The following is a 26509-nucleotide window of genomic DNA, read 5'->3' on the forward strand; positions in this document are numbered from 1 at the left end:
GGGATCGGGTGATCAGGCTCGCTGACTTGGCTGATGCATGTCATCGATCCCAATTGCGTGGATCGATGCTCATGATACTAATCACTGGATTGTCTGGTCCAGACTCGATTATTTACAGACCGCCGTCATATAGCTGGAATATTGCTGAGTGCGGCGTAAAACAACAAACCAAGCAACCCTGTTAATCCAGACGGTTCAAAAAGGAATCTTCCATATTTACAAATTTCCAGATTGTCTACCCATGGGCCCATCGTCCATACCCATTGTTCAATCGTCCATAGCATGTTTTTAAGGGTTCGAAACAGCTATGGTCTATAGAGAGCGGTTTTCCGCATATGTTTGGCAACCCTTAAGTACTATAGATGCTGCAAGGGGTCTGTTGTTCTTACCATCCACGCCTATAGTGTCTGTCTCCTCAAAGAATGGCGCTTCCCGTGTGATGATTTCTTGCAGGATGATCCCGAAGCTGTACACGTCTCCGGGTTGGCTCCCCCTACTGGTAGTGTCTCGCAGCTCCTCCGGAGCCTTCCACAGGCATTCTGGACATGCAGAAACGTACTGATTAGGGGAGTAAACGTGCTGAAACGTACTGGTTAGGGGAGTAAACGTGCAGAAACGTACTGGTTAGGGGAGTAAACGTGCTGAAACGTACTGGTTAGGGGAGTAAACGTGCAGAAACGTACTGGTTAGGGGAGTAAACGTGCAGAAACGTACTGGTTAGGGGAGTAAACGGGGTATGGTTTCGAATACTTGAAACTTAGGCTGCAGACTGTTAATGTGAGTGAGTGAGTGAGTATGATTTTACGCCGCTTTTAGCAATATTCCAGCAATATCACGGCGGGGGACACCAGAAATGGGCTTCACACATGAAACGCTTAAACCACCAGGCTACCCGACCGCGCCTACAGACTGTTAAAAGAAATTACCTGTCACATGAATTACATTGTTGTAAGGTGGGGTTTTTTTTATAAAAAAAACATCATTCAGTTTAATAGTTTTAGATAAAACAAATATCCGGTTTTGTAGCTGTAGCTGAAACATAGCTAATCTTGCTACAAAATCCCAAAAGCAACCCCATGTACTAATAACATGTATCTGAGGCACACGCAGCACATGGGGTGTCTCATTAGGTAACTGACTTTGTTTCGAAATTTGCATCTGTTCACGTCAGTAAAATGGGCACCCGGTAGGATGAGACATGGAGGTGACCTGTTTACCTTCCAGCACCTGACAAGGCAGCTTGGGTTGTTTACTTCCCAGGGAGGTAACAATGCCTCATTTAATCTGAATCTGTCATTATGGATTTAGACATCCATATGCGTTAAAACTGTGATGCATCGACATCGGCTTTTACCCAATTTATGCTCTTGTGATTGTTTGTCAACAACCAGCTTGTCAAAAATGCAAGGGACACCAACATCAGCGAGCTTGACGGAGAACCTGTTGTCGATGAGGCAGGTGGCGCTGTTGAGGCGGCCGTGGATGGTTATGTTGCTGTTGTGAAGATAGGCCATCCCCTGAGAAAACGTCAGCGGCATATTTTAGAAAATAATGTACAGGGGTCTATTTGACAAGTCAACATTGAGAGACGCTAAAATGCACACGTGCAAATCATATAGAGGTGTGTTTGGTTGGGAAAGAGAGAGATGTGTGGGGGGGGGGGGGGGGGGGGGGGGGGTCACAGAGAGAGACAGACAGAGAGAGAGAGAGAGAGAGAGAGAGAGAGAGAGAGAGAGAGAGAGTCCCTTACGTTCCAATTGCTGAACCGGTGACTGAGAGTATGAGCAAAGTCCTACACCAGTCGGGTTACAACCAGGAAAGTCACGTTACCAGACCTCCCGATCCATGAACGAGACGTCAGGGAGATTTCTAAGATTTCGTCGTAGTGTTACATGCATGTAGGATCTTGTTGATTAGTTATCGTTGCATCCCTGCATCCCTTTGTGTGCAGCTGCAGTGAAAGTGCAGCGTCCTATGTTGATGTTATGTCCAAAGTGAATTATTGGTAAAAGTATAGAAAACGATCGTTGATATCACTTACTTGGGCTATGTCAATACTGAGAGAAAACTTGAAGTGTGTGTCGAGAGGGAGTCGGGTGTTTCCCAGGAGATCCTGCAAACAGCGGGAATATAAACAAACACGATTTCTTCTAAAAGCGTCAGTAAAGATTACGTTGTGGCTTTCAGAAAGGACATCACTAGCTAATCAGTTCCACTGTCACCCATTAATCCTCTAATGGGACAACTGATAGAATTCCAAGGTTGCATGTTGGGTATTAACGCTTAACATTATGATATTGAAAGCCATTAGTGGATCTGTTCATGTATATTGAGTTTGTAGTACACAAATACTGACTCTTAAAAACAAAGACCCGAGGACCCGAGGACCCGATCCCTGAGCTGGTCTGGCCGCCGGCGGGGATCCTGTCCGAGTGTCCTTGTTTTCGCACATTTACCCCGTCAAGAACAATCACAAGTTTATGATCTTTAAAAACGTCCTCTGATTCGTTACAATATTAAACTTAGATGCGAACCGTGAAATGTTCGTACCAGACACCATCTTGTTTTCTAGCAGACGAGTCAATATTCCTCACGTGACAGGTCAATTTTGACCATGTGACGAGCCAATATTCAGTCAGGAATGTATTGTTTCGTCACGTGATACGGATTAACCAATGGAGTTGCAAGATTCTCAATCGAGGCATAACAATACACATTGCAGCTGCATGGCAATAACCGATAAGACAAATCAGGGAATATGTTTTATTTTCAATAACACTGATATCTACAATGCATCAGCAATACTAACTACTTTCAGATATGCTATTTCATATAACATTATTTCACTTAAAGAAAAAACAGAATATGTTTCAGAAAACGTCATCCCATTAAGTAAAACTAAGCTAATCACCATTCAACAAATATGCACCGTTGTTTGTTAATTGTTACAAGGGTACAAATAATAATTATCTTACCTTAAACGTAACCTATTGGGCTCTGATTGGCTGAGACCCATTCTATTATTTTCAATGTACCCCGCTCGAATTGCCGAACTGTTGGCATTACATTTGCAACATACCAACCGCATTTTTTTTTATCTCGGATTAATTATGTAAGACGCATTCTCCGCAGATTTACGATATTTTCCGAATGAAATATATCTTGGGGGAATAGCTATAAGTTTGTTTTTTGTCGTCTGCTAGGAATAACTTACTTTGGTATTTTTACCGATCCGGACCAAGTCATGGACGCATAAAACCAAAGTGAAATAAAATTGGGTGGGATATAAGCTATGTTCGTTGTCCACCGGCCACTCGTTGATAGGCCGAAGGACAAGGGGAACATGAACTGACATAGAGGGTACATTAAACCATGTTCCCCTCGAGATCGGTGGACACCGACATACTGCAGTGAGTATGGCTATCGCTGTTTACCTGCAATGTCCCCTTCGAACAAAACTCGGTCACCAGGTACTTGGGCGTGTCATCCAGACAGGCTCCTATCACCCTCACCAGGTTGCCTTGGTTCAGATCGCGCAGCTGAAACACCAAAAGTTAGGAGGTATATTTAATATGGAAATGAATTTTGAGGTATGATATTTGGCTGAGAGAAGGAAATGTTTCTCGGGTAAAGACGTGGTACCTTCAATCCGTCAGTCATTATTGACAAAATAAACATGTCATATAAAGCTTACTTTGTTATCAATAGACCGCCTCCGTGGTCTAGTGGTAGAGCGTCCGCCCGGAGAGCGGAAGGTACCGAAAAACGTTAAAAGATGGTACTTTTTGTTACCCTGCCTGGCGCTCGGCATTAAGGGGCTAAAACAAGGGCTGGTCGGCTCGGAGTCAGTATCTGTGTCTGAGTGGGGTATTCATGTTAAACTGTAGCATGGTATCTCAGTGGGCTAGCACTATAAATCGGCATCAGTCCGGACTAGTACAAGCAGCCACACACACACACGGCGCTATATAAGTGCAATAATCTTGGACGCGACGTTAACTCCAATTTCACGTCACCTCACCTGTTATCAATAAAATGACATGCTTGACAACTGGTTGTATGAAAGAGCCGAGTTCACTGGTTGCACAGTTGTGTTTGTTGGTACTCTTGGTGGAAAAAAATTAAATGTGTTCCTCCTGTAATTAGTTGTGTTTTAAGTTCTTCACTTGGAAGAAAAATGTGCCAAACTGTGATGCACTTCGCGACCCGTTTATCACAACACTGATTATCGATCAGATCGTCTTGACTGGGCGCCGCCATTTTGTGTGAAGCACATGCAAGTGATACGAGAGGTGGAATCTGATTGGTCCATAGGAGAGGCATAGAAGGGACATAACTCGTAATAGCCGCTGGTGGCGCTACGATCGATCCCAGGAATTCCAGGCTAGTTCGACAAAGGTGGAAAGTGGACTCACTTGCCTCGGGAAGGTGATATATCAGCAAGTACGTTTACTGCAAAAGGTTCTGTTTTCATTGAGTAGGTACAGTGTCACAGTAAAGCGTTTACTCGTCACACCGAAGGTCCCGGTTCGATTCCCACATATGTGGAATCGAATTGGGAGATAAAAATAACAAGTTTTCAAAGTTGTGCTAGGTTACCTGTAGATTTAACCAAACTAAATTTGGAACCGAACGCGCAGCTGTTTCAACCAGAGGGGATTTATTGTGATTTGATACCTCTGATTGACCAATCAAAATCGAGTATTTTCCAAATTCATGGTCGAACTCACTTTTTGTTAGCCGATCATTGAAATGTGATTATAAAGATGTGTCAAACAGATACTAAACTAGATTTATACTTTCCTGTAAACTAACTATCATTCGAGATTAGAATGGAGTCTATAGTTTCGATGTGCAATTCTTGGTTTTGTTCACAAGAATGGTTCGTAGCGAGGATATGCTTGAAGGGGCACGCAGTTACCTCCTCTGACTTATCCTTATGTATGCTAAAAACGCAAAGCTCAAGATTAAAGGGCCAAAATGATTAAAAACAACGCTTCTGTTCTTATTCATGCCAGGAAAAAGCCGTATATCGTGTAATCTGCACTTTAAGAATTACTTATAATTAACTGTCGAGTCATCGACACAACATCGACCATGTTATGAAATGTACTGCAATTCAACGCTTCTACGACATTATTCATTAATGGACCCATCACAAAAAAACACTTACGTTAATTACGTTGTGTTTTCATAACTTTGTTGTCATAGTAACGGCTTTCCATTAGCATTGTAATGAGAACATCGATGTATCTTTATTCCATCCTAATTATATTTATATCTCAGCATGGCAATAATATGTATTAAGGAAACATAATCTCGTATAGTAGGACGACAGGCTGATCTTCCTTGTGCCATAAAGACCCAAGAACATCGACATCGTTTAAACGGATAACACACATAGATATGTACGAATACGTAAAAACATAGTATTGTATAATTTTTATTCAAAATACATTGTCTGTTGTTTAACGCCGTACTCGGCACTATTCCGATTAAATGAAGGCGGTCTGTAAACATTCGAGTCTGAACCAAGCAATCTAGTGACTGACATCATGAGCATAGATCTACGCAGTTGGGATACGATCATATGCATCACCGAAATCAACCACTCTGACCACCCGATCCCGTTAGTCGCCTCTTACGACAAGCATGGATTGCCGAAGAACAATTCTAACCCGGACCTTCACGTGTTAAAAATACGTGCGTGCAATTTGGTTAGTTTAGCAAGTCGGTGTCAAACACTCTCAAACACGTTTCCATATTTAAATTGAAAGAGCTAAATCTGAATCTTCTCTCTGTAAAGGTTTTCCAGTTCAGGGGACCATCAAAGAGATAATGTTGTTTCTGTATGTTTGCCGTATAACCCTAGAGTCGGCAATATTCATGCAACATATGGCTGCCTGAACATAATCAAACGATCGAATCTGGATTAGATATAGATTTTATGAGCAACGACCCTTGCCATTGGCGTCCGGATCAACCATAACTGCGTCGTACTAATCTGTCTCACAGTCCCTGAACCGTATTAGTTTACCTTCCACCCAGCCCTTACTGTATGGCTATGGCCCTAAATGAAGCAAGTCTAGATTTTCCACAGATTGTCTCCAATCTCACTGGGGCTCCTTTTCAATTAAATGCAGTTGTTTGTTTCTATAAAATATATTTTCAGAGACTAACGAGCAATTTCGTATTTAAAATATACTCATTTTTATGTTTATAAATATATATGCTACCAAAGTGGCACCATTAGGCTTTCGTACTTTCAGTACAGCGATACATTACCTGTTTGAACTCAGAGAGTATGGATCTGTTGAAGGTTTGATTTTTCAGTGTCAGTTTTCGTAGTCGGACGACCTGACCCTGTAACAAATACATTAGGGCAATGACATGTATGATGGAAACTGGGAATACTTTTAATTTCATGCTGTTTAGAGTGTTCGTGTGTGTGGCTGTTGTTTTACGTCGTACCCAGCAATATCCATTTTCTCACATGGCTGGAGCCTGTAAGTAACCAGACAATCCAAACAAACCAGTGATTGATAGTATGAACCACGATACACGCCATCGGGGTACGAAGACACGCGTCAGTCAACCAGGTCACCGAGCCTGACCAGCAGATCCATTTAGTCGCCTCCCTACGACCAGCATGGGATGCTGGTGACCTATTCTTACCGGAACCCGCATGGCCTTACTTCACTGGCCCGCCTCTGTGGTCTAGTGGTAGAGCGTCCGCCCAGAGAGCGGAATGTCCGGGGGTTCGATCCCCGGCCGCGTCTTACCAAAAGACGTTAAAAGATGGTACTTGTTGTTACCATGTCTGGTGCTCGGCATTAAGGAGCTGAAACAAGGACTGGTCGGCTACTGTGTCTGAGTGGGGTATTCATGTTAAACTGCGGCATGGTATCTCAGTGGGCTATAAATCGGCATCAGTTATGACTAGTACAAGCAGCCACACACACACAACACAGGTGCATGCATGTCACCATATAAGTGCAATAATCTTGGACGCGTTAAATACCATTTCACCTCACCTTACTTCCCTGGCCTTAATACAACTTCAATCCTTAGGGCTAGTTGTGTGTCATTTGTTTCGACCAGCATAACCTTCTGCGGACAAAATCTAAACCTGGCCCCCGGCCCTCTGAGCGATCACAGAGCTACTAAGTTTGGGAGTTACGATCGTCTTAGTGCTACTAGCGCTTTGTGGAACGGAGTCAAGATTCTCACGTGGCTCGTGCCCTAGGGATACGTATCAACCGGAAATAAAAATAGGGTCACGTCATGATTGATACTGATATTGTCAAACGCATGCGTTGCTTATGATTACTGATCTAAAGTTGGTTTGCAACCCGGTGATGACTATACTTGATATCACAGTGTGTAATTTGGATTGAGTAGTATATCCTGCAAAATAACCCTTGAACTTTCCCCACGAAACTCACCTGGTTATTATTTACAAAGGCCAAATGGTGCCACTTTGGCAGCATAATCAGAATTCTTCTTTAATTCACTTATTTGTTTATTTATTCTCGTAATTTCGTTTATATTTTAACAAATTACGGTTGAAAATCGAAGCTACGAGAAACTATTCGAAATTTCAAGTTTTGAAAATAAAACTGAAATAACGAGAAAATAAGAAAAGTAACGTGAAAAAGCCTCGAAATTTCGAGAAAGAAAATACTAAATAATTGAAATAACGAGAAATATACTCTAAATTTCTATTTTAAAAAATACAATTTTGCTACCAAAGTGGCATTCGTAATTTTTATCTCATTTCTTTATTTAGGATTCTTTAACCTCACTGTTCCGTCACATTGCAAGAAGTTAATACTAATACTATCTTTGTCTACTCCTATGTATTTTTGTATTTTGTATTTTTTAATCCCAATCCGGTTCCCCCGCCCACCCCAGAATATCAAATGTCGGTCCCCCATAGTATAAAATTCACCCACCTTGTAGATAGCTGTGTCGGTCATATAGTCCATGAAGGGCGTGTCATCCTTCGCTGTAAGTATACTGATCTGACAAAAACAAAGCCAAAAATCTTTTCTCTCAGTATTTCTGCTGGTGTTGAAACTGAAAGATTCACAAGCGCACTTGCCTTTATACAGGGTATGCAAAATCACATAAAGCTAGAGCCTATACGTTTGAACATATATTCAACACTATGTCGTATAAACAGACGAAGCAGATATTACTAGACTTTCTCAAAACATTCCAAAATGTTTTTTGTCGTTTTATCATTTTACATACCAAAATGCTGCAGTGAAAGATAAATTCGGAAAACAATATCATACTGATTGTGTTAAACAGAAATGGATCAATTGGTATTATGTTCATCCCCTCATAATTCATGAAATATCACCATATCTTATTGCAAAAAATTAATTACTGTCACACACTGAACATGGCCTCCATACATTGACAATATAGCAATAAATTTCAAAATTATATATTTCGTAGATATTGAGTCCTAATGCTAACATGTATTCCCAATTACAGGCGTGTCCATGCTATATACAGCCGAAGGGTTGTTCTTACCCGTCTGAACCCAATCTCATTAACATCAGATCTTAGTTCTCGCTGCCGCTAAACAAAGATCTGATGACATCCCATTCCGGATCACGTCAGACCGACCTTTCGCGAACATTGATCGACCAATGGAATTACTGACAAGAAGTCGACATTAGCCAATCAGAAGGCAGCTTTCCCGTGCTTTACGGCACTAATTGCAAATTGGCAACTACGCTTCGAAACATATTTTGACAAATTCTCGCTTAAAAAAATTGAAACCTGAACAAAAGAACATTCTCGGATGGCTAGTATATGGTCTAGATTGTATGCATTCAGTCATTAAGTCCGTAACTATCGTTCGGAATACCCCGTTTTAAAGTTTTCGAGGCTGCATGATTAGAAATCACTTTCCGACTGTCACTTTCATGATCTGGTAAGCGACGCTCTTACTGGTCGGATGAAAGGTCGTTGTGACGTGACCCCTAATGGGATGTCCTCCGATCTTGGTTTAGCGGTAGGGAGAACTAAGAACTGTTTTTAATGAGATTGGTCTGAACCTTACACTCTTTAAACCTCCCTCAGCTCTTATCAAAATAAACGCTCTGAATATTGTTTTGAGATATCAGGAAAGACATTGTAGATAAAACAATTTCACAAATAATTTAGAAATTACACATATTGAGTTTTTCATCTGAAGAAAAGACCCCGTTCAACAACCAGGTTATTGCAAATGACATGATTTAATTTTAAAAGAAATGAATGGACACATTTTGTCATATCGCCCATATATGGGATTATCGGAAATCATAATGATGCATTGTGGTACCCTGGAGGTGAAGGACATGATGCAACTTCCGGTTTTCTTGCCGTCAGTCATCTTCAGCTCATTGGTGTCGATCTTCCACCACCACATGTCCGCCTCGGAGCTCTTTTTCCAGCGCCTTTGAATATTTAGGAACATGTCATTTATATAAGGGTGGGGGAGAGGATCAGCGTATGGGCACAAAACAACATGGGAGATCAATGGGGGGTTTGTGAAAATTTGCTGGAATGGATTTCGGTAAAATTCATCAGTTACGTGAATGAAACATATCACTGGATTCCTCGATAACTTAGATACGTCAACAGACAAGCAGACTCTGGGCACGGGTGGACCAGTCGTCTAAGGCGCCGCGATTCGCTGTGTTCTCACCTTCAAGCGTTAATCCAGTTAATCCCATTGGTCGGTCATGTTGACAATTGCGGGTGTGGTTTCAAGAAAAGATGAATGGGAGAGCGGGCAATGACGTCACACGCATGCGCAATTGATTGTTTACTGAATTTCGCATGCATGTCAATGACCTGTTAAACGAGCACTGATTACATGTGATAGCGCCTGTGGTCCAGTGATAGAGCGTGGGCCAATTATCACATTAACACAATAATTAGCAGAGCCGGCGTTCGAGCCCCTACAGCGCTAATTGGATCTGAAAAAGTGCGCCCGGTAAACTAATGATACATTGGGGAGACAATATCATAATGATTGTGATGAACAGCGTCGGTCCATCCATTGTCCACAAGCCAACACCTTTTCTAATTACACCTGTTGATAATTATGGTAAGCTGAACATTATTTTGGTCTCAATACATTGACAACAAAGCCCATTTAAAAAAATATATATATTTCGTAGATAAAAAATGTTGATGAATATAATTGACCTTAACAGTACACGTTTTCGTAGCGAAATTTGTGTATCCAAGTAATCAGTATCAGTAAGTAGCATAACTGTTTATGAGCTGTCAAGGAAAATGGATTCTGTTTGCTATTTCATCTGTTGATTGAGGCATTAAATGTGATCGTTGTCACGGCAACACGCCTGTCATTGTATCTGTATAGGTTATGTACTATTTAATTATTTCAAGATGACATTAATTTGGTCGAAATACACGATTCCCATTTTCCAGAATTAGTTACCCTACTGTCTGTTCTCCCATACACGTTAAATCGGGTAACGACTGCTATACATGTGATTACAGACTGTGTGACAAGAAACTGATGGGTTGTGTGAGATCTGCTATATCAATGTGTATTTCTGCTCTTTACCGCCTCCGGGGTCTGGTGGTATAGCGTCCGCACGGAGAGCTGAAGGTCGGGGGTTCGACCCCCGGCCGCGTCATACCAAAATACGTAAAAATATGGTACGTGTTGTTACCCTGCCTGATGCTTGGTATTAAGGTGCTATTTAAGACAAGGATTGGTCGGCTTGGAGTCAGTATACTGAGTGGGGTATTCATGTTAAACTGCGGCATGGTATTTCAGTCGGCTAGCACTATAATTCCGGACTAGTACAAGCAGACTCACACACTCACACACTCACACTCACACTCACACACGCGCATGCACGTCGCATTATTAGTCGTCTACCAATCTTGGACGCGACGTTTACCCCAATAAACTGCGTTGGGCTCTCATTGGGCTTGCACCATAAACTCGGCATTAGTCCGGACTAGCGCGCGCGCACGCACACACACGCACGCACGCACGCACGCACGCACGCACGCACGCACGCACGCACGCACACACACACACACACACACACTATGCATATACAAGTTAGTATAACCAAAATGTAACTCTGGAATTCCAGTGTATGTCGACAAGGGTGGAAACTAGACTTTTACAGTTAGTAACCCATTTGCCTCGAAACTCCACAAGGAGTATCTGGGCGGTACATTGCGGTAGAGTTGTGCTGTCAATCAAAACTCCACAAGTAGTAACTGGACAGTACATAGCTGTACAATTGTTTTATCGATCATAACTCCACAAGGACTAACTGGACCGGAGATTGCCGTACAATTGTGTTGTCGATCGTAACTCCACAAGGACTAACTGGAACTTACATTGCTGTACAATTGTGTTGTCTGCATGGGAATATAAACCCCATTTGAATATTCTATATTTTATCGAATCATATAACCTTTTCATTAAATGGGTTATAAAGTTGACCGATGTCTTGATTGACGCTTCGTTTGTCTGTCAACAATGGGATATTCGCACAGGTATTCAAATGTGACATTATTTTATTGATAGGTCACCGTCGTTGAAAGAAGGTAGGTGAACTGCCATATCTAGTTTTAGTCTTACCATATTATACCAAACGCAATGACAGAGGCGACGACCAAAATCACCCCGAAAGCTGATGAGAGTCCGATGGTCAGTGAGTCGTTGGCACCTGCAGGTGTGAAGGAAACATGAGGCTGTGTGGTTACAAGGATAACGGTTCATGACATAACAGTACCGACCCTAGTCAATCTATAAAGCGGTAACTGATAACGCGTTGGCTAGCGTCGTCGAATGGAAATCCAGACCATTTTGGGTGTAGGAATATTCCAACAAGCTTCGTGAAATCGTATTACTCACTCACTCACTCACCCACGCACTCACTCTCACACGCACGCACGCACGTACTCGTGCATAGATAACTCGTCTTCATTATTAATATCAGGGCAAGCTATGTTGCATGATGTCTATGTAACCATTGTTATTTAGCTGTTAGTAAATCAACTCGGTCATAACGGTAAATATATAGGGTAATGTAAAGCGCAAAAGCACAACAGTGTATTGGCTGATCCGCCAATGAATAAGAACCGGTTTTTTCTCACTAAATAACCATGGGAACACAACCGGCATGCAACACATATTTGGTTTAATCACGTGAGAGCGAGCAAACGAGCGTGGAATAACGCGGCCTTGAACAGTATTCCAGTCACATCACGGCGTTTAATTTAAGAGGAAAGCCCTAAGCAATGCCGGACTCAGACGTATGTCACTTAAGTGAAACCCACATGCAGAGGGATGTTACTGAAATTAGGGCGAATCGAGATTCGAACCCACAATCATAGGTGTGTCCAAGGGACGCAACTCTGTACAGAAGACTGACCACCCGTGTCCCTAAACACGTGTTAAACACGTGTTGTGGGAACATCGATTAACATTGCTGTTGCGATCACTTTTCTTCTTTTGAACAAAAGTAACTCTTCTTTCAACCTGTCAATACCCTAAAAGCCATTTCACATTAAAGTTATAATCTACACATATAATAATTACGAGAAAATCAAAGAAAATGAAAGCTACACGTTTGTTGTTAAACACTCAGCAATATTCCAGCTATATCATAGCGGTCTGTAAATAATCGAGTCTGGACCAGACAATCCAGCGAGCCTGACCACCGATCCAGTTTGTCGCCTCTTATGACAATCCAGTGGGCCAGACAATCCAGTGATTGAAATCAAAATCATCGGTCTATGGACTTGGGACATGATGACATGCATCATCCAAGTCAGCAAGCTTGACCACCCAATCCCGCCAGTCGCCTCTGACGACAAGTAGATAGACTAGAAGTCGCCTGTTACAGCAATCATGGGATGTTGAAGACTTATTCTAACGAGTCGAAAGCTCCACGTAGTGAATGCGAGACCACCTATTTTATCCGGTACTGATGGGGATGGAGTTTGATTTTACACCGCTTTTAGCAATGTTCCAGCAATATCACGGTGGGGGACACCAGAAATGGGCTTCACACATTGTACCCATGTCGGGAATCGAACCCGGGTCTTCGGCGTGACGAGCGAACGCTTTAACCATGAGGCTACCCGACCGCCCCCTATCCGGTACTGACAATGGTCTTGATTAGTTACATGACACGAATAGATCAGAACAAGCTTTCCCTTGTGGTACCCCTTAAACGGGTCCCCCTAAACCACGGTGTTAGCCTCTGACAGTTTCATGTTTCAACATGAGGAGCTGTTCTGAAAATGTGCTAACTCTTCAGGGCTCACCTGGAGACTCGCACTTGTCGTTCCTGAAGCCACACACAGGAATGTCTAGAGGTGGAGCTCCGGATCCTGGCCAGTGGATGTCTCCTCCGTCAACAAGTGTCAGTGTGTCAGTGGCTCGTATGTACCGGCCTACCATCTGTAAACAGACCACCCTTTTAACGTTAGGCTTCCTTTTAAACAATTAGTTTAAGGAATGTTTTCCAAGAACTGTCGAGAACTTTATAAACAATTATCTTTTTTCATATATTTCATATCTGTTGCTTTTCGAGTTATTGGCGTATTAGTGACAGGAATAACAAGTGGTATTGATATCTGACAGGGCATAGTGTCTGAAATGGTGTCATTAGTAATAAAAACGCACACTTTAATTATTCAGTGCTGCACATTGTTTGTTTATGTGTTGTGTGATTCCGCACTCAGCAATATTCTAGCTATATGAAAGCGGTCTGTAAATAATCGAGTCTGGATCAGACAATCCAGTGATTGATATCATGAGAATTGGTCCACGCAAGTGGGATATGATTACATGCATCAACCAAGCCAGCGAGCCTGATAATCCGATCCCGTAAGTCGCCTCTTACGACAAGCAAAGTCGTCTTTTACGGCAAACATGGGTTGCGGAAGAGCTATCTAACCCGGATCATCACGGATATCTACAAACTGTTATTTAGGTATATATGTATATGTATATAATGACATGTATATTAGGGAAACGCATCCTATCGCACACATCACCTTTGAGATAACTTCGGTAATTTTACTGATAGGGAAAAAAGTACAGTTTATCTAACCAGCCCCGATTTGTGTCTTCTAACGGCCCAAACCTGGTTGCATATATACTATAAAAAAAAGAAACCATAAATATGTACAATGTTATATAAATAAACTTTCATAATTAATGTTTCACTATTTTGCGATGTTCAGTTAATGTTTTACGTATGGATATGATCCCTAAGCCCCCGTTGCACTATCAAAAACTTTGATAAAAAACTTGGTAAAAATATTTGACCAAGTTTTCTTGGTCTCAGTTAGACAGTTTACACTCAACCAAGTTTTTGACAGGGCGTCAAAGTTTTGATGAGAATTATCTTGCCAAGGTGGATGTGGCTGACGAAGAATTTTTTTGCTGTTGTCATATGTATTTTGTGTATTGCCATGTTGAAAAGGAGGCGTCGGGGTAGGCAAAAGCGTATTGGGTCCCGAGAATGTCTATTCGTTGTTGAAACAAATCATTTATTCTTCCAACATCCTTCCTTGACTCTAAATGTTCCATGCTGTCTAATTGGCTAAATTAAATCAACGTCATCAAACTTTGATCAGATAATAGGATCGAGACGAGAAATAGGATCGGTTCCTTTTCCATCAAAGTCCGGTCAGGCATTTGACGGCATGTTACACTATCAAAAACTTTGATCAAAGTAACGGGGGGGGGGTTTGAACGTAGATAGATAGATATTCTTTATTTCCTCCAACAATAAGATTACAATATGATGATAAAATTAAGTTACACGTTTAACATGAATTGGGGGGATATTTAAGAATGTTCATAAACATACGCGTTTTTAGCTGGTATCGCCATTTCCTTATAAGGGGGCTTACATTAAAGATTACGTCTGCCCACACATTTCTTTCTAATTCCACAATATATTCCATTGAACATTTTTACAAACAAATAGTCTGTCATAATTCCGGGTGAAATGGCTCAATTATTATAATGTATTATTGTATGATTTGCTGGTTGGGGTGAGTCACACCTGGCTTACTTAGTTAATGTGTGTCAGCAAAGCCAGAATGAACACATTGTATGGCTTCAGGTGTCCTGCCACTAGGCAAATACCCGTGCACCCAACTCCTGTATTCTGCCTAATGCATCTTCCCAAGGCAAGTGAGTTAACTGACTGTAAAAGTCCAGTTTCCACCCCTGCCAAACTAGGCTGGTATTATGGAGTTACATTTTGGCTGGACTAACGAGTCTATGCATAGTCCAATCAAAATCGCAAACCGAAATCGAAATCCGGTTCGTAAACTGTCATACATAGCTCGGTCGACTGCATGATTTGCAAAGCATGTGCACCGCTAGCTCATTGTCAACAGATATTTTCTAAATCTTTTCATGCTTTTAATCAAGGTGCTCACGTGATTTGATGCACTTCGCGATGTAAGACTCGTTTGATCACAATATAGATCTTGATTATCGATCAGATCGTCTTGACTGGGCGCCACCGTTTTCTTTGAGTGAGTGAGTATGGTTTTACGCCGCTTTTAGCAATATTCCAGCAATATCACGACGGGAGACACCAGAAATAGGCTTCACACATTGTATCCATGTCGGGAATGGAACCCGGGTCTTCGGCGTGACGAGCTAACGCTTTAACCACTAGGCTACCCGACCGCCCCCGTTTTGTTTGAAGCAATGCTAGTGATACGAGAGGTTGAATCTGATTGGTCAATAGGAGAGGCATAGAAAGGACATTATTCGTAATAGTCACTGGTGGCGCTACGATCGAGCCAATGAATTCCAGCCTAGTTCGGCAAGGGTGGAAACTGGAATTTTAAAGTCATTTAACTCTGTTGTTTCGGGAAGATGACCTTATGTTCCTAAAGACTTGTAGTCAGATGGTCGCTATACCTTGAATGCACCAGTAGCCGGGTCAAGGTCATGCATATACACCTCGGAGTCACGAGAGCCTCCAGCATTTATCGTGAACTGACCAGTTACACCTTTGGATAAAAAAGAAACAAGACTGCGATCACAAAATTCATTGGTACAATTTAGTTGTCAGTGTTAGGATTGAGAACAATCAAACGTTCTACAATTAGTACTTAGATTATTCGAGATAGTCATGCAATGCATATTCTGTTGTGATTTTATCGAAACAAACCGTCCCCGAAAATGCTTGAAAAAAGTATTTTAAAATAGTGTCACATTTTAATCAATAAACCTTCCTTTGATGAAACGCATGACATTTAAAGTAAACGTAATAAAAAAAAGGTGTTCAACTCCTGGTGTCATAAATGTAATTTTGTCGTATTTCGTGAGTGTTGGCTCTTACAGAAAAAACAGATAACCAGGAAATTGCATCTTTAATTCAATAGAAGAGTTTCATTTCATCATTCATGTTATATATGTTCAGAACGCTGCTTCGAAACATGCAATTTTGTGGAGACAAACGAAATTTTTTCACGGCACATTTCAAACGAACAATTTATTTTAAGGGTAAAATCTCATGAGAATTTCTTTTTTCAGTGACAAAATACATCCAGTACCACCCCAATATATGACATGGTGGTCCCTTACATAGGTTGTGTGGGCATGCGATATATTACTATATTTTATTTACATTGGACCACTTGTATTATGACAATGGAAAGGTAACTTTTGTGAATATATTTCACATGTTTTCCATAAACTTACGCGGAAAATGCATGAAAGTTGACGTGTCGAATATTCCATACTTACCTGGGTATGTGCGATTCCATATCTTCAGGGCGAAAGCCCTCCCATCCCGGGGGTCGCCACCTTCTGCCACAGTTTCATTGAGGATTTCACCATACACGAGGAACGCGTCATAATAACTAGCCGTGAGGAAATGGACCTATATGGTGGAAATGTGTGATCTACATTCATATATTTAATCAAATTGCTTCTTTATTTCTATTACGGTGAGAATATGTCAAAAAGTGGCGACCAAATGAACACATTACTGAAAAGGGTGGCGAACAAATGAACACATTACTGACATTATTATTCATCGTTTACCTAAACCGTGATGTGTTGCAAATGTATGGCTAACCTGTGGCTTTTGTTACCAGTGTAACACGAAGCGATTGTATAGACTGCAGCCTACGTACGCCGTCGCCTATACTGACAATAACGTATGAACACTCCGCGATAATAGCTTCTGAATACGAATACTGTTATATTTCAATGTAATTTATTGTTACTGATTGCCACAGTTGTGACTGTATTACATTGTTTCTAGGATTCAGTAGAAGTTCATTGCATTATATTTGGACAATGATTGGTTGTCAGGAATGTACCTATATTTAATGTAAGCAGTGGTGAGGTAGATTATATTTAGATGCTAGAATTATCTGTAAACTTCCGGAACAGCATGGATAGGGTTATAGGAACACGTAGAATATTCTGTAATGTTCTAGTGACACTGGACCGAGCTAGCACTGTGTGGAAAGTGCTGGAAGCTAGTAAGACTATATAAGTGGAGCGGGCACGTGCCTATCGGATCTCACATTTCATCTCACATAACATCAAGACCAGCGGTTTTCTGAAGATCACGTATCATTCCCTGCCTTGACCTATCTCGGAAGCTTGACCACTGTTGCGGATAGGTGAATATTATTATCACTGAACTTTTTGACATTACCACTGCCATGTTTGTACCACCACTCTATTGCATACTGCCATTGTAATTGCTGTGCTTATAAATACACCGTGACAATAGCTGGGAATGTATAAATATGCCGTGACAATACCTGGTAATGTATAAATACACCGTGACAATGGCTGATAATGTATAAATACACCGTGACAATGTCTGGTAATGTATAAATAAACAGTGACAATATCTTTTAAGGTATACATATGCCACGACAATATCTCATAATGTATAAATACGCCGTGACAATAGCTGGTAATGTATAAATAATACGCCACGACAATAGCTACTAATGTATATATAAGCCGTTGCTTTTGTTACTAATGTATAAATGCACCGTGGTTATTATTACTTATGTATAAATACGCCACGACAATAGCTACTGATGTATGAATACGCCCCGGCTATTGTTACTAATGTATAAATGCACCGTGGTTATTATTACTTATGTATAAATACGCCAGGACAAAAGCGAGTGATGTATATATACGCCACGACTATAGTAACTAATGTATAAATACGCCACGACTATAGTGACTAATGTATAAATACGCCACGATTATATTAACTAATGTATAAATACGCCACGACTATAGTGACTTATGTATATATACGCCACGACTATAGTGACTAATGTATAAATGCGCCACGACTATAGTAACTAATGTATAAATACGCCACGACTATAGTGACTTATGTACATATACGCCACGACTATAGTGACTAATGTATAAATACCCCACGACTATAGTAACTAATGTATAAATACGCCACGACTATAGTGACTAATGTATAAATACCCCACGACTATAGTAACTAATGTATAAATACGCCACGACTATAGTGACTAATGTATAAATACGCCACGACTATAGTAACTAATGTATAAATACGCCACGACTATAGTAACTAATGTATATATACGCCACGACAATAGCTACTTATGTATATATACGCCTAGACAATAGCTACTAATGTATAAATACGCCACGACAATAGCTACTAATGTATAAATACGCCACGACAATAGCTACTAATGTATAAATACTCCACGACAATAGCTACTTATGTATATATACGCCAACACAATAGCTACTAATGTATAAATACGACACGACAATAGCTACTAATGTATAAATACGCCACGGCTATTGGGGTCCCACAGTCAAGGCGGGTGTTGACTGTCGCATCCCACCCTGGCTCTAAGCTACCGTCGCCACATGCGCACTTACAGAGGAGTTCCCGTAGTCGTAGTTATAGTCTCGTAAGGATCGTTCCTTCACTTCCTCCTCGAATGCGTTGAAGGCAGAAGATATAGCCTCACCAGTGAAGAAGAGACAACTCTCGAAAGCTTCCTTCGCTACCTTTGTTCAGAAAGAAATCAGTATAAGTGAGTGAGTGAGTGAGTGAATATGGTTTTACGCCATTTTAAGCAATTTTAGAGCAATATCACGGCGGGGGACACCGGGAATGGGCTCACACATTCTACCCATGTGAGGAATCAAACCCGGGTCTTCGGCGTGACGAGCGAACGCTTTAACCTGTAGGCCAGATCACGGCGTGTCAGCTTAATGTGGGAGGAAAAGCTTTTTGAGCAAGATCATCAGTACGGGGGTTAATCATTCTGAAAGAGCACGTCTCATCCAGATTCAGATGGACTTATTGAATGATGGTGTTTACCTCATCGTCATCATCTCCAACACGCCAGTAACTTTCATCAATGGATCTGTCGAGACCTTTGGTCACCAGCATCACATATTCCCCCCGTGTGTAGCCGAGACGATGTGCAACTATCAACAGGTCTCTGGTTGATTCTTGGCTCATGTAGACGATGAATACTGAAAATAAAACAAGGGGGAAATGGAGGCCAATCATAGTTACTCTTAAAATATGTTTAGGCCTTTAAACAGGTGAACATTAGGGGACCAGACACGTGCTTAGGTTGTGTTTAGGGGCTAAACACTTTTTTACAGTATACATATGATTTAGGATAGTGGACAGAGATATACCAACATATAGGCCTCTAAACAAGTGAACATTACGGGACCAGACACGTGCTTATATTAGGTTGTGTTTAGAGGCTAAACACTTTTTTACAGTATACATATGATTTAGGATAGTGGATAGAGTGATACCAACATATAGCAGGGTGCGAAACAGAAACATGTATAAACATATGGAGTCATAAATGGTTGAATGATAAACCTACAACAAGAATATTGATATTCATGTTAGTGAGTGAATGATATTTCACGCCGCAATAAGAAATAACGCTATATCGTGGCGTGTTGTAAATAGTGAGTGAGTGAGTATGGTTTTACGCCGCTTTTAGCAATATTCCAGCAATATCACGGCGGGGGACACCAGAAATGGGCTTCAGTTGTAAATAGTCGTGTCCTGACTAGGCAGTCCAGTTACTGTAAGCGCGAGGAAACATCTACGACGTTTAAACTGCCAGAAGAAGGCGAACAACCAATTCCCACTACTATCATGAGGCACATTGGAACTATTCGGACCCTAATGTAAACGCGGGGTAGCCTAGTGGTTAAAGCGTTGGCTCGCCACGCCGAAGACCTGGGTTCGATTTCCCACAAGGGTACAATTGTGAAGCTCATTTCTGGTGTGCCCCGCCGTGATATTGCTGGAATATTACCAAAAGCGGCTCCCTCCAGGGTGAAGCAACCTAGACTGGATAACGACAAACCTATTCCAGCCCCTTTCGTACAGCGGAGCATTAGAACCAGGACAACAATATAACCAGGAAGGCGCAAACTAAGTCTTACTTACATGCTATATGGAAGACCAAAAAAGAACCAATACAATGTCATCCATACAATCCAAGCTATCATGGACCGCATCATATGCATTGCCAATTCTATGTGGACTTCTTTCTTTTTTAAATGGGGGCACGGGTGGCTCAGTCGTCTAAGGCGCCGCAATTCGCTGTGCAAAGTTGCGTCCCTTGGGCACGGCAGAAACCTATGGTTGTGGGTTCGAATCCCGGTTCGCCCCGATTATGTTTCTAGGTTTGTCAGCACCATACCCGTGCTCGTGGGTTTCACCGAAGTGGTAAGCGTCTGAGACCTGCATCACTTCGGGCTTTCCTCCCACATTAAGCTGACACGCCGTGATATAACTGGAATACTGTTAAAAGCGGCGTTAAACCCAACTCACTCACTCTTTTTTAAATTCTCTGCCTCCAGCCAGCTGATAATTGTGTCAGTGAATCAGTCAAGTATAGCGCTACTCCAAAGCCCTCGCTTGTGGATTGGCTTGTGCCTCAAGATTCCATGATCTAGTGTCATGACATCACATTCATTGGGGGCAGTTTATTGCCAAAACAGTCTCTCAGATGATTAAACTGGATTTACGGGACTTGAATGAACGGAGTATTTGATAGGCTTTTAGAAGTTGGGACAGGACACTTTTTATGGATTTTTTTATTCTTTGTTCGACGTTTCAGAGCTACTTAAGCTTCTTGCTCTGAAGGAAGTAGCTCTGAAACAAGTACAAAGAAAAGAACTTGCTATCCATAAAAAAGTGTCATGTATTCTTGAATGAATGGGTCTTGTTGTAGGGGGCAGGACATGAATCTTGACATGTGACAACTGATCAGGGATTATACTCTCGGTTGGAGATCAAAATCTGAGATCAATGCAATTACTTTGATGATTTAAAAGAGCGAATTATCCCTAAATAGTTGACTACAGTTTTTGTCCAAATTTTAACATTATGGCATAATAACCAGGGAATGAGAACATTTGGCCTCAGAAGGGGAATCGAAATCGGGTATTCGACGTGACGAGGGAACGTTTTTCCCACTAGGCTTTCTCACCGCCCCAGCAATTCCTGTGACTTGCCCCAACATCTCATTCAATTATTGTTGAATTTGTTGAATTATTGTTGAATTTCGTTTTATATTTAGTAATAAAACACTTATTGACCCCCATTCGGGCAATATCATGTACAGGCCCAAGAAACTGATAATGACCTTGGCCACTGCCAGTGTGATATTGCCATCATGAATGGTCAGTAATTGATAAGAATATTATTATACGTATTATTGCTATCATAAACAAATATGTACTTTGGAACAGTTTGAAATGTAGGTGTTGATTACCTCTAGCATAACCCGTGAAGAATAGGTCTTCAGCAATCCATGCTTGCCGTAAAAGGCGACTATGCTTGTCGTAAAAGGCGACTAACGGGATCGGGTGGTCAGGCTCGCTGACTTGGTTGATGCATGTCATCGATCCCAATTGTGTGGTTCGATGCTCATAATACTAATCACTGGATTATCTGGTTCAGACTTGATTATATACAGACCGCCGTCATATAGCTGGAATATTGCTGAGTGTGGCGTTAAACAACAAACAAATAAACAAACAAACCTCTAGCATACTTGCTTGCATCAGTAAGAATTCTTTCATAATCAGCTGCGGTAAAAGTATCGTAGTCAATCTCATAGTGTGACCAGGAATAGCGAGTGTTTGTTTCCAGAATTTCGTCCATGCTGTACCAATGCAGTCTTGAGACATCGCCACCGTGCAATATCACGAAGTGATCCCAAGAGTATTTGTCGATGATCTTGAGAATGAAGAAAGAATAACTCTCGACAGAGATTGGAGACATCCTTGTGAGCGTGGGGTAGAGTGTTTTGTCCGCCAGAGAGCCTGACGCCCCTGCAGGGGTAATGAGGGGGAGGTTCCACTGGGTTACCAGGTATCCCATGGCCTCCACCGATGTGCTGGATCCTGAAACAAGACGTGACAGTGGCATTAAGTACAACCCAAGAGACGTTAAGGACAACCCGATTCTTTACATTTGTTGTTTAACGCCGCACTCAGCAATATTCCAGCTATATGACGGCGGTCTGTACATAATCAAGTCTGGACCAGACAATCCGGTGATTTATATCATCAGGATCTATCCGCGCAATTGGGATCGATGACATGCATCAACCAAGTCAGCGAGCCTGACCACCCGATCCCGTTACTCGCCTTTTACGACAAGCATAGTCACCTTTTACGGCAAGCATGGGTTGCTGAAGACCCATTCTACCCCGGAATCTTCACGGGTCCCGTCAGTTTAGAAAACATGTAAAGGCTTTACTCGTAAAAGGCGACTATGCTTGTCGTACAATTGCTAAAAACGGCGTAAAACCATACTCAATCACTCTCATACTGGACCCGAGAACATCCGGGATAGAATAGGTCTTCAGCAACCCATGCTTGCCGTAAAAGTTGACTCTGCTTGTCGTAAAGGGTGACAAACGGTATCGGGTGGTCAGGCTCGCTGACTTGGTTGATGCATTTCATCGTATCCCAGTTGCGTGGATTGATGCTCGTGATGTCAATCACCGGATTGTCTGGTCCAGACTCGATTATTTACAGACCGCCACCATACAGCTGGGATATTGCTGAGTGTGTCGTAAAACAACAAACAAACAAAATAAAGGCTTTACTAAGAAGGCCTTTAATTTTGTAACAGAGATCGTATGCGAGTTGGATTAAGATCATTACGACTGATTTCTTGGAACATTTACTTTGTAAATATCAACAGCATGGCAATAATTTAACACTTGAACAAGAAAAGCATCAAAAAGCATTTTACTGAATTATCAAGAAATGAAAGGGAATGCAACGAATTTTATGAACATATATATGTATCATGTGATTTCAATCACAAACAGATTGTACGTGTTTCATTTTCACTATTGACAATTGTTTCCATTTTGGAAAGACCTTAAGATTTTGGAAATGGACAGAAGAATCATCGAATAAAATTGAGATTATTATTATGTCGAGTAACAGACAAACAGATTTATTCGGTATGAAACCACTGGCCCAAAATACAGTCATACACAATTTTACTTGCATGAACATAATTACGATATATAGTTCTCAAACTGTATACGTGTCACAATTCTAGATTTGTGAACATTTGAAAAATACAAAGTTACGTTAGAAATAACGTACGTCGTGTAGTTGCTCTAGTCCTTAAATCTCACTGAGGCGTAGGCATCACAAAGAAACAAAACGTGAAATTCCGCTCTAACGAAATTTCTGTTTTGTAATTTACTGTAACGTCATCAATGAGAAAATCCATATGGATGTCATCTGGTCTTGGAGATTTGTTATATTAGCAAGTTTGGAAAGGTGATGTTGCAAAATATCTTCATTTAGTGAAGCTGTATAATAGATCACAGTTATCACACTGACTTATACGAGGATCACTAAGCACATGACGTCACGTGTATCTTTTAAATCAACACTAACAGATTAGAAAAAATGAGTAACCGAGTCCTCAACTAATATTCTGGCCAGCATTGCTTTTAGACCCACCCTGCGTAACATTTAGATGCCTGTTTGGTTATCCCATGCAGCAACCAGTGTTTTGGTGCATGACATTAGATCGGAGAAATTATATAGAATGCAGACTGTAACGATAAACACATCAGAAAGAAATTAATGTTGAAAACTAAGAAGTTTTTCAAATAAATGTCTCAAGAAACAGAACTCCAAGATGATAGAAAATGCAATTCGACGAACCCGTATCACATATACTTAGTAAACTAGAGTCAGAAATTAAAAAAAAATATGATTTTTGGGAGCAATTTTCTCAGCATACGAACAAATTAGCTTAAAAATGTAGATGATTATATTTTGAACTTCAGTTCGTCATCGTAAATGAATGCCTTCATGTAATAAGGTGTTCACTCGTAAAATTAGCATTAACCTAAGCAAAGATTACAATGTTGCATGATTAACATATTGGCTATTGCATTAACCAGGGCGACATCTTCCAGGATATGGGGATTGAGGGGACTGTCTCGTATTTTGTTATTATGAAAAAGCTCGAAACACATCTGATCCTATGAAAATATTTCGAATATAAATCCTCGCAATACTACTTTGTCAAGACTGTTTCTTTCGAGTCTGACGTTGAAACCTCTACTTTGCAACCAACTAGTCAACTAGTGTGCATCACTTGGGTGTTAATACGAGACGAGGTGTTAACTAACTTATTATATCACATTTTGTAGTAAATATAGCAAGAATTATTTTTCATTAATGATATATGCCTATATTTTAGTTTTTTTCCACACCCCAGCGGAGATTGCGGCGCATAAGAAATAAAATATTAAACGACGGGTGGATCTCAAGGTTATTTACAGTTTAAGTGGTTTGCTTTGATTTGCGCGTTACAATAGATTCATGTTTAAGAAATGTGTTTGTTATTTGCGGAATCAATACGGAAATTCTAAAAATGTCGTTCTCTCATACAAAGTACATTGGAAATGACAATGCAAAGAATATATGGACCTGAAAACATTAACCACAATCGGCTCTTTAATATCTGAACCTCGTTCTACTAAAAGAGTTTGGAGCCAGGAATGTTAAGGCTTATACTTGTTATATTCTTAGCTCAAACACCGCTCAGCGTTCCTGTTATTTAACATGCGGCTTTTCCTTCGAACCCTCCGCCTTCATCAAACTGGGATGCCCAACAATCGTTCTAAAATACAGTCAATCAGCGTTAAGCAATTTTGTAGCATGACCTCGTCAGAGGTATTAAATGAAATTAAACTTACATGGTCACTTGCAAACACCAATAATTGTGAAATGTTAAAACAAGTTTACATTAGAAACTATCCCCCTACTCAAATTTACAGTTATGATCTTCTCGTTATTAAAAATAGAGGTCCCTACACATAGCAGCCGTTTTCGCCAGAGAAATCGGTGCCGTTTTAGCCTACACCCCAAATATATTGGTGTCCCCGAGCATTCTTCAGAAAAATAATCAGAACTGCCTGCCACAAAAAGTACATTGTTGAAGGTTGTTTTTCTTTAAAAACATTTTGTAAAATGGTCGGTCTTTGTTTAAAAGGAAAGAACGTTTCGGAGAATATATACGCACCTTCCTTCAACTGACGAAGGAGTAAGTATATACTCCGAAACGAAGTGTTCCTCATAGTAAAAATGTTGACATCCATAAATTCTCACTTCCGTGTATCACTTCTAAATGCCATTCAAAGGCAGTATTAAGTAATTTTGAAACCGATGGAGCAATGTGAACTTACCTGGGCCAATGAATGCATCTACATTATGCTTGTGGTACAGTTCAGCCGCCACAGCCCCGGCTTCAGTTGGGCCGCTTACTGCAAACCCCAATGTGTATCGAATGTCCAGTGTTTCATTGTACTTGTGTCGTATGTAGTCCAGTGCCATGTCAATGGCAGCACCAGATCGGTTCACGCTAACTGAAGAGCTGCTGTCTGTTCTCTCTACAGTGCCAATGCGGACCACGTACTTTCCTGATACCTGATCCAGACACAGTCCAGTACACCCAAGAAACAACAGAAGAAACGTTTGAGGATGTACCTTTTCCGACCACATGTTTGACTCTCGAGACTGACAGTGAGTATAGAAATTACACTTCTCCTTTCAGATAGTAAATCCTCTATCCTCTCACATCTCGGATGGATCCGAATAACTATTTCAGCATCTCCAAATGTCACGCCCCACTTTGCAATTCATGTCAACTCCCCTGCAGGGACATCGGAATTAGATTTCGTCTGTGAAATACAGCTAAAGCCAAATGCTCTGTATTTCCGCTTCTCAATCAGATGTGTCTCTGTGATCAACGTTCACGACCAAGCCATCTGTGACACTGGCAACTCTTATCCAGTGCTAATGTCTCAGGTGTGTTGTATGTCAAGCCATACAGTAATCAGTGTGGGCGGAGTGCTATTGTCCAATCATAAGACGGTGGGA

At 41.1% G+C, this 26509-nt stretch overlaps 1 protein-coding gene across 1 annotated transcript in view; it reads right to left on the minus strand.

The window, feature by feature from the left end:
- The window catches only part of LOC139464153 (atrial natriuretic peptide receptor 1-like), a 34900-nt gene extending 8769 nt beyond the window's left edge, over window positions 1–26131 (minus strand). Inside the window, exons 1-15 of the mRNA XM_071245682.1 lie at window positions 25816–26131; window positions 22124–22486; window positions 19413–19570; window positions 18965–19096; window positions 16796–16931; window positions 15965–16056; window positions 13336–13471; window positions 11642–11729; window positions 9344–9458; window positions 7956–8024; window positions 6286–6363; window positions 3435–3539; window positions 2042–2113; window positions 1355–1517; window positions 390–539 (exon numbers count right to left, since the gene is read on the minus strand). Coding sequence (XP_071101783.1) covers window positions 390–539; window positions 1355–1517; window positions 2042–2113; window positions 3435–3539; window positions 6286–6363; window positions 7956–8024; window positions 9344–9458; window positions 11642–11729; window positions 13336–13471; window positions 15965–16056; window positions 16796–16931; window positions 18965–19096; window positions 19413–19570; window positions 22124–22486; window positions 25816–26131 — 2173 coding nt within the window. The remainder of the gene's footprint in view (window positions 1–389; window positions 540–1354; window positions 1518–2041; window positions 2114–3434; window positions 3540–6285; window positions 6364–7955; window positions 8025–9343; window positions 9459–11641; window positions 11730–13335; window positions 13472–15964; window positions 16057–16795; window positions 16932–18964; window positions 19097–19412; window positions 19571–22123; window positions 22487–25815) is intronic.
- Window positions 26132–26509: the final 378 nt, after the last annotated feature.

The sequence above is a fragment of the Haliotis cracherodii genome, unplaced genomic scaffold, assembly GCF_022045235.1.
Source record: "Haliotis cracherodii isolate W230 unplaced genomic scaffold, xgHalCrac1.p SCAF_16, whole genome shotgun sequence".
In the NCBI taxonomy this organism is placed as follows: domain Eukaryota; kingdom Metazoa; phylum Mollusca; class Gastropoda; order Lepetellida; family Haliotidae; genus Haliotis; species Haliotis cracherodii.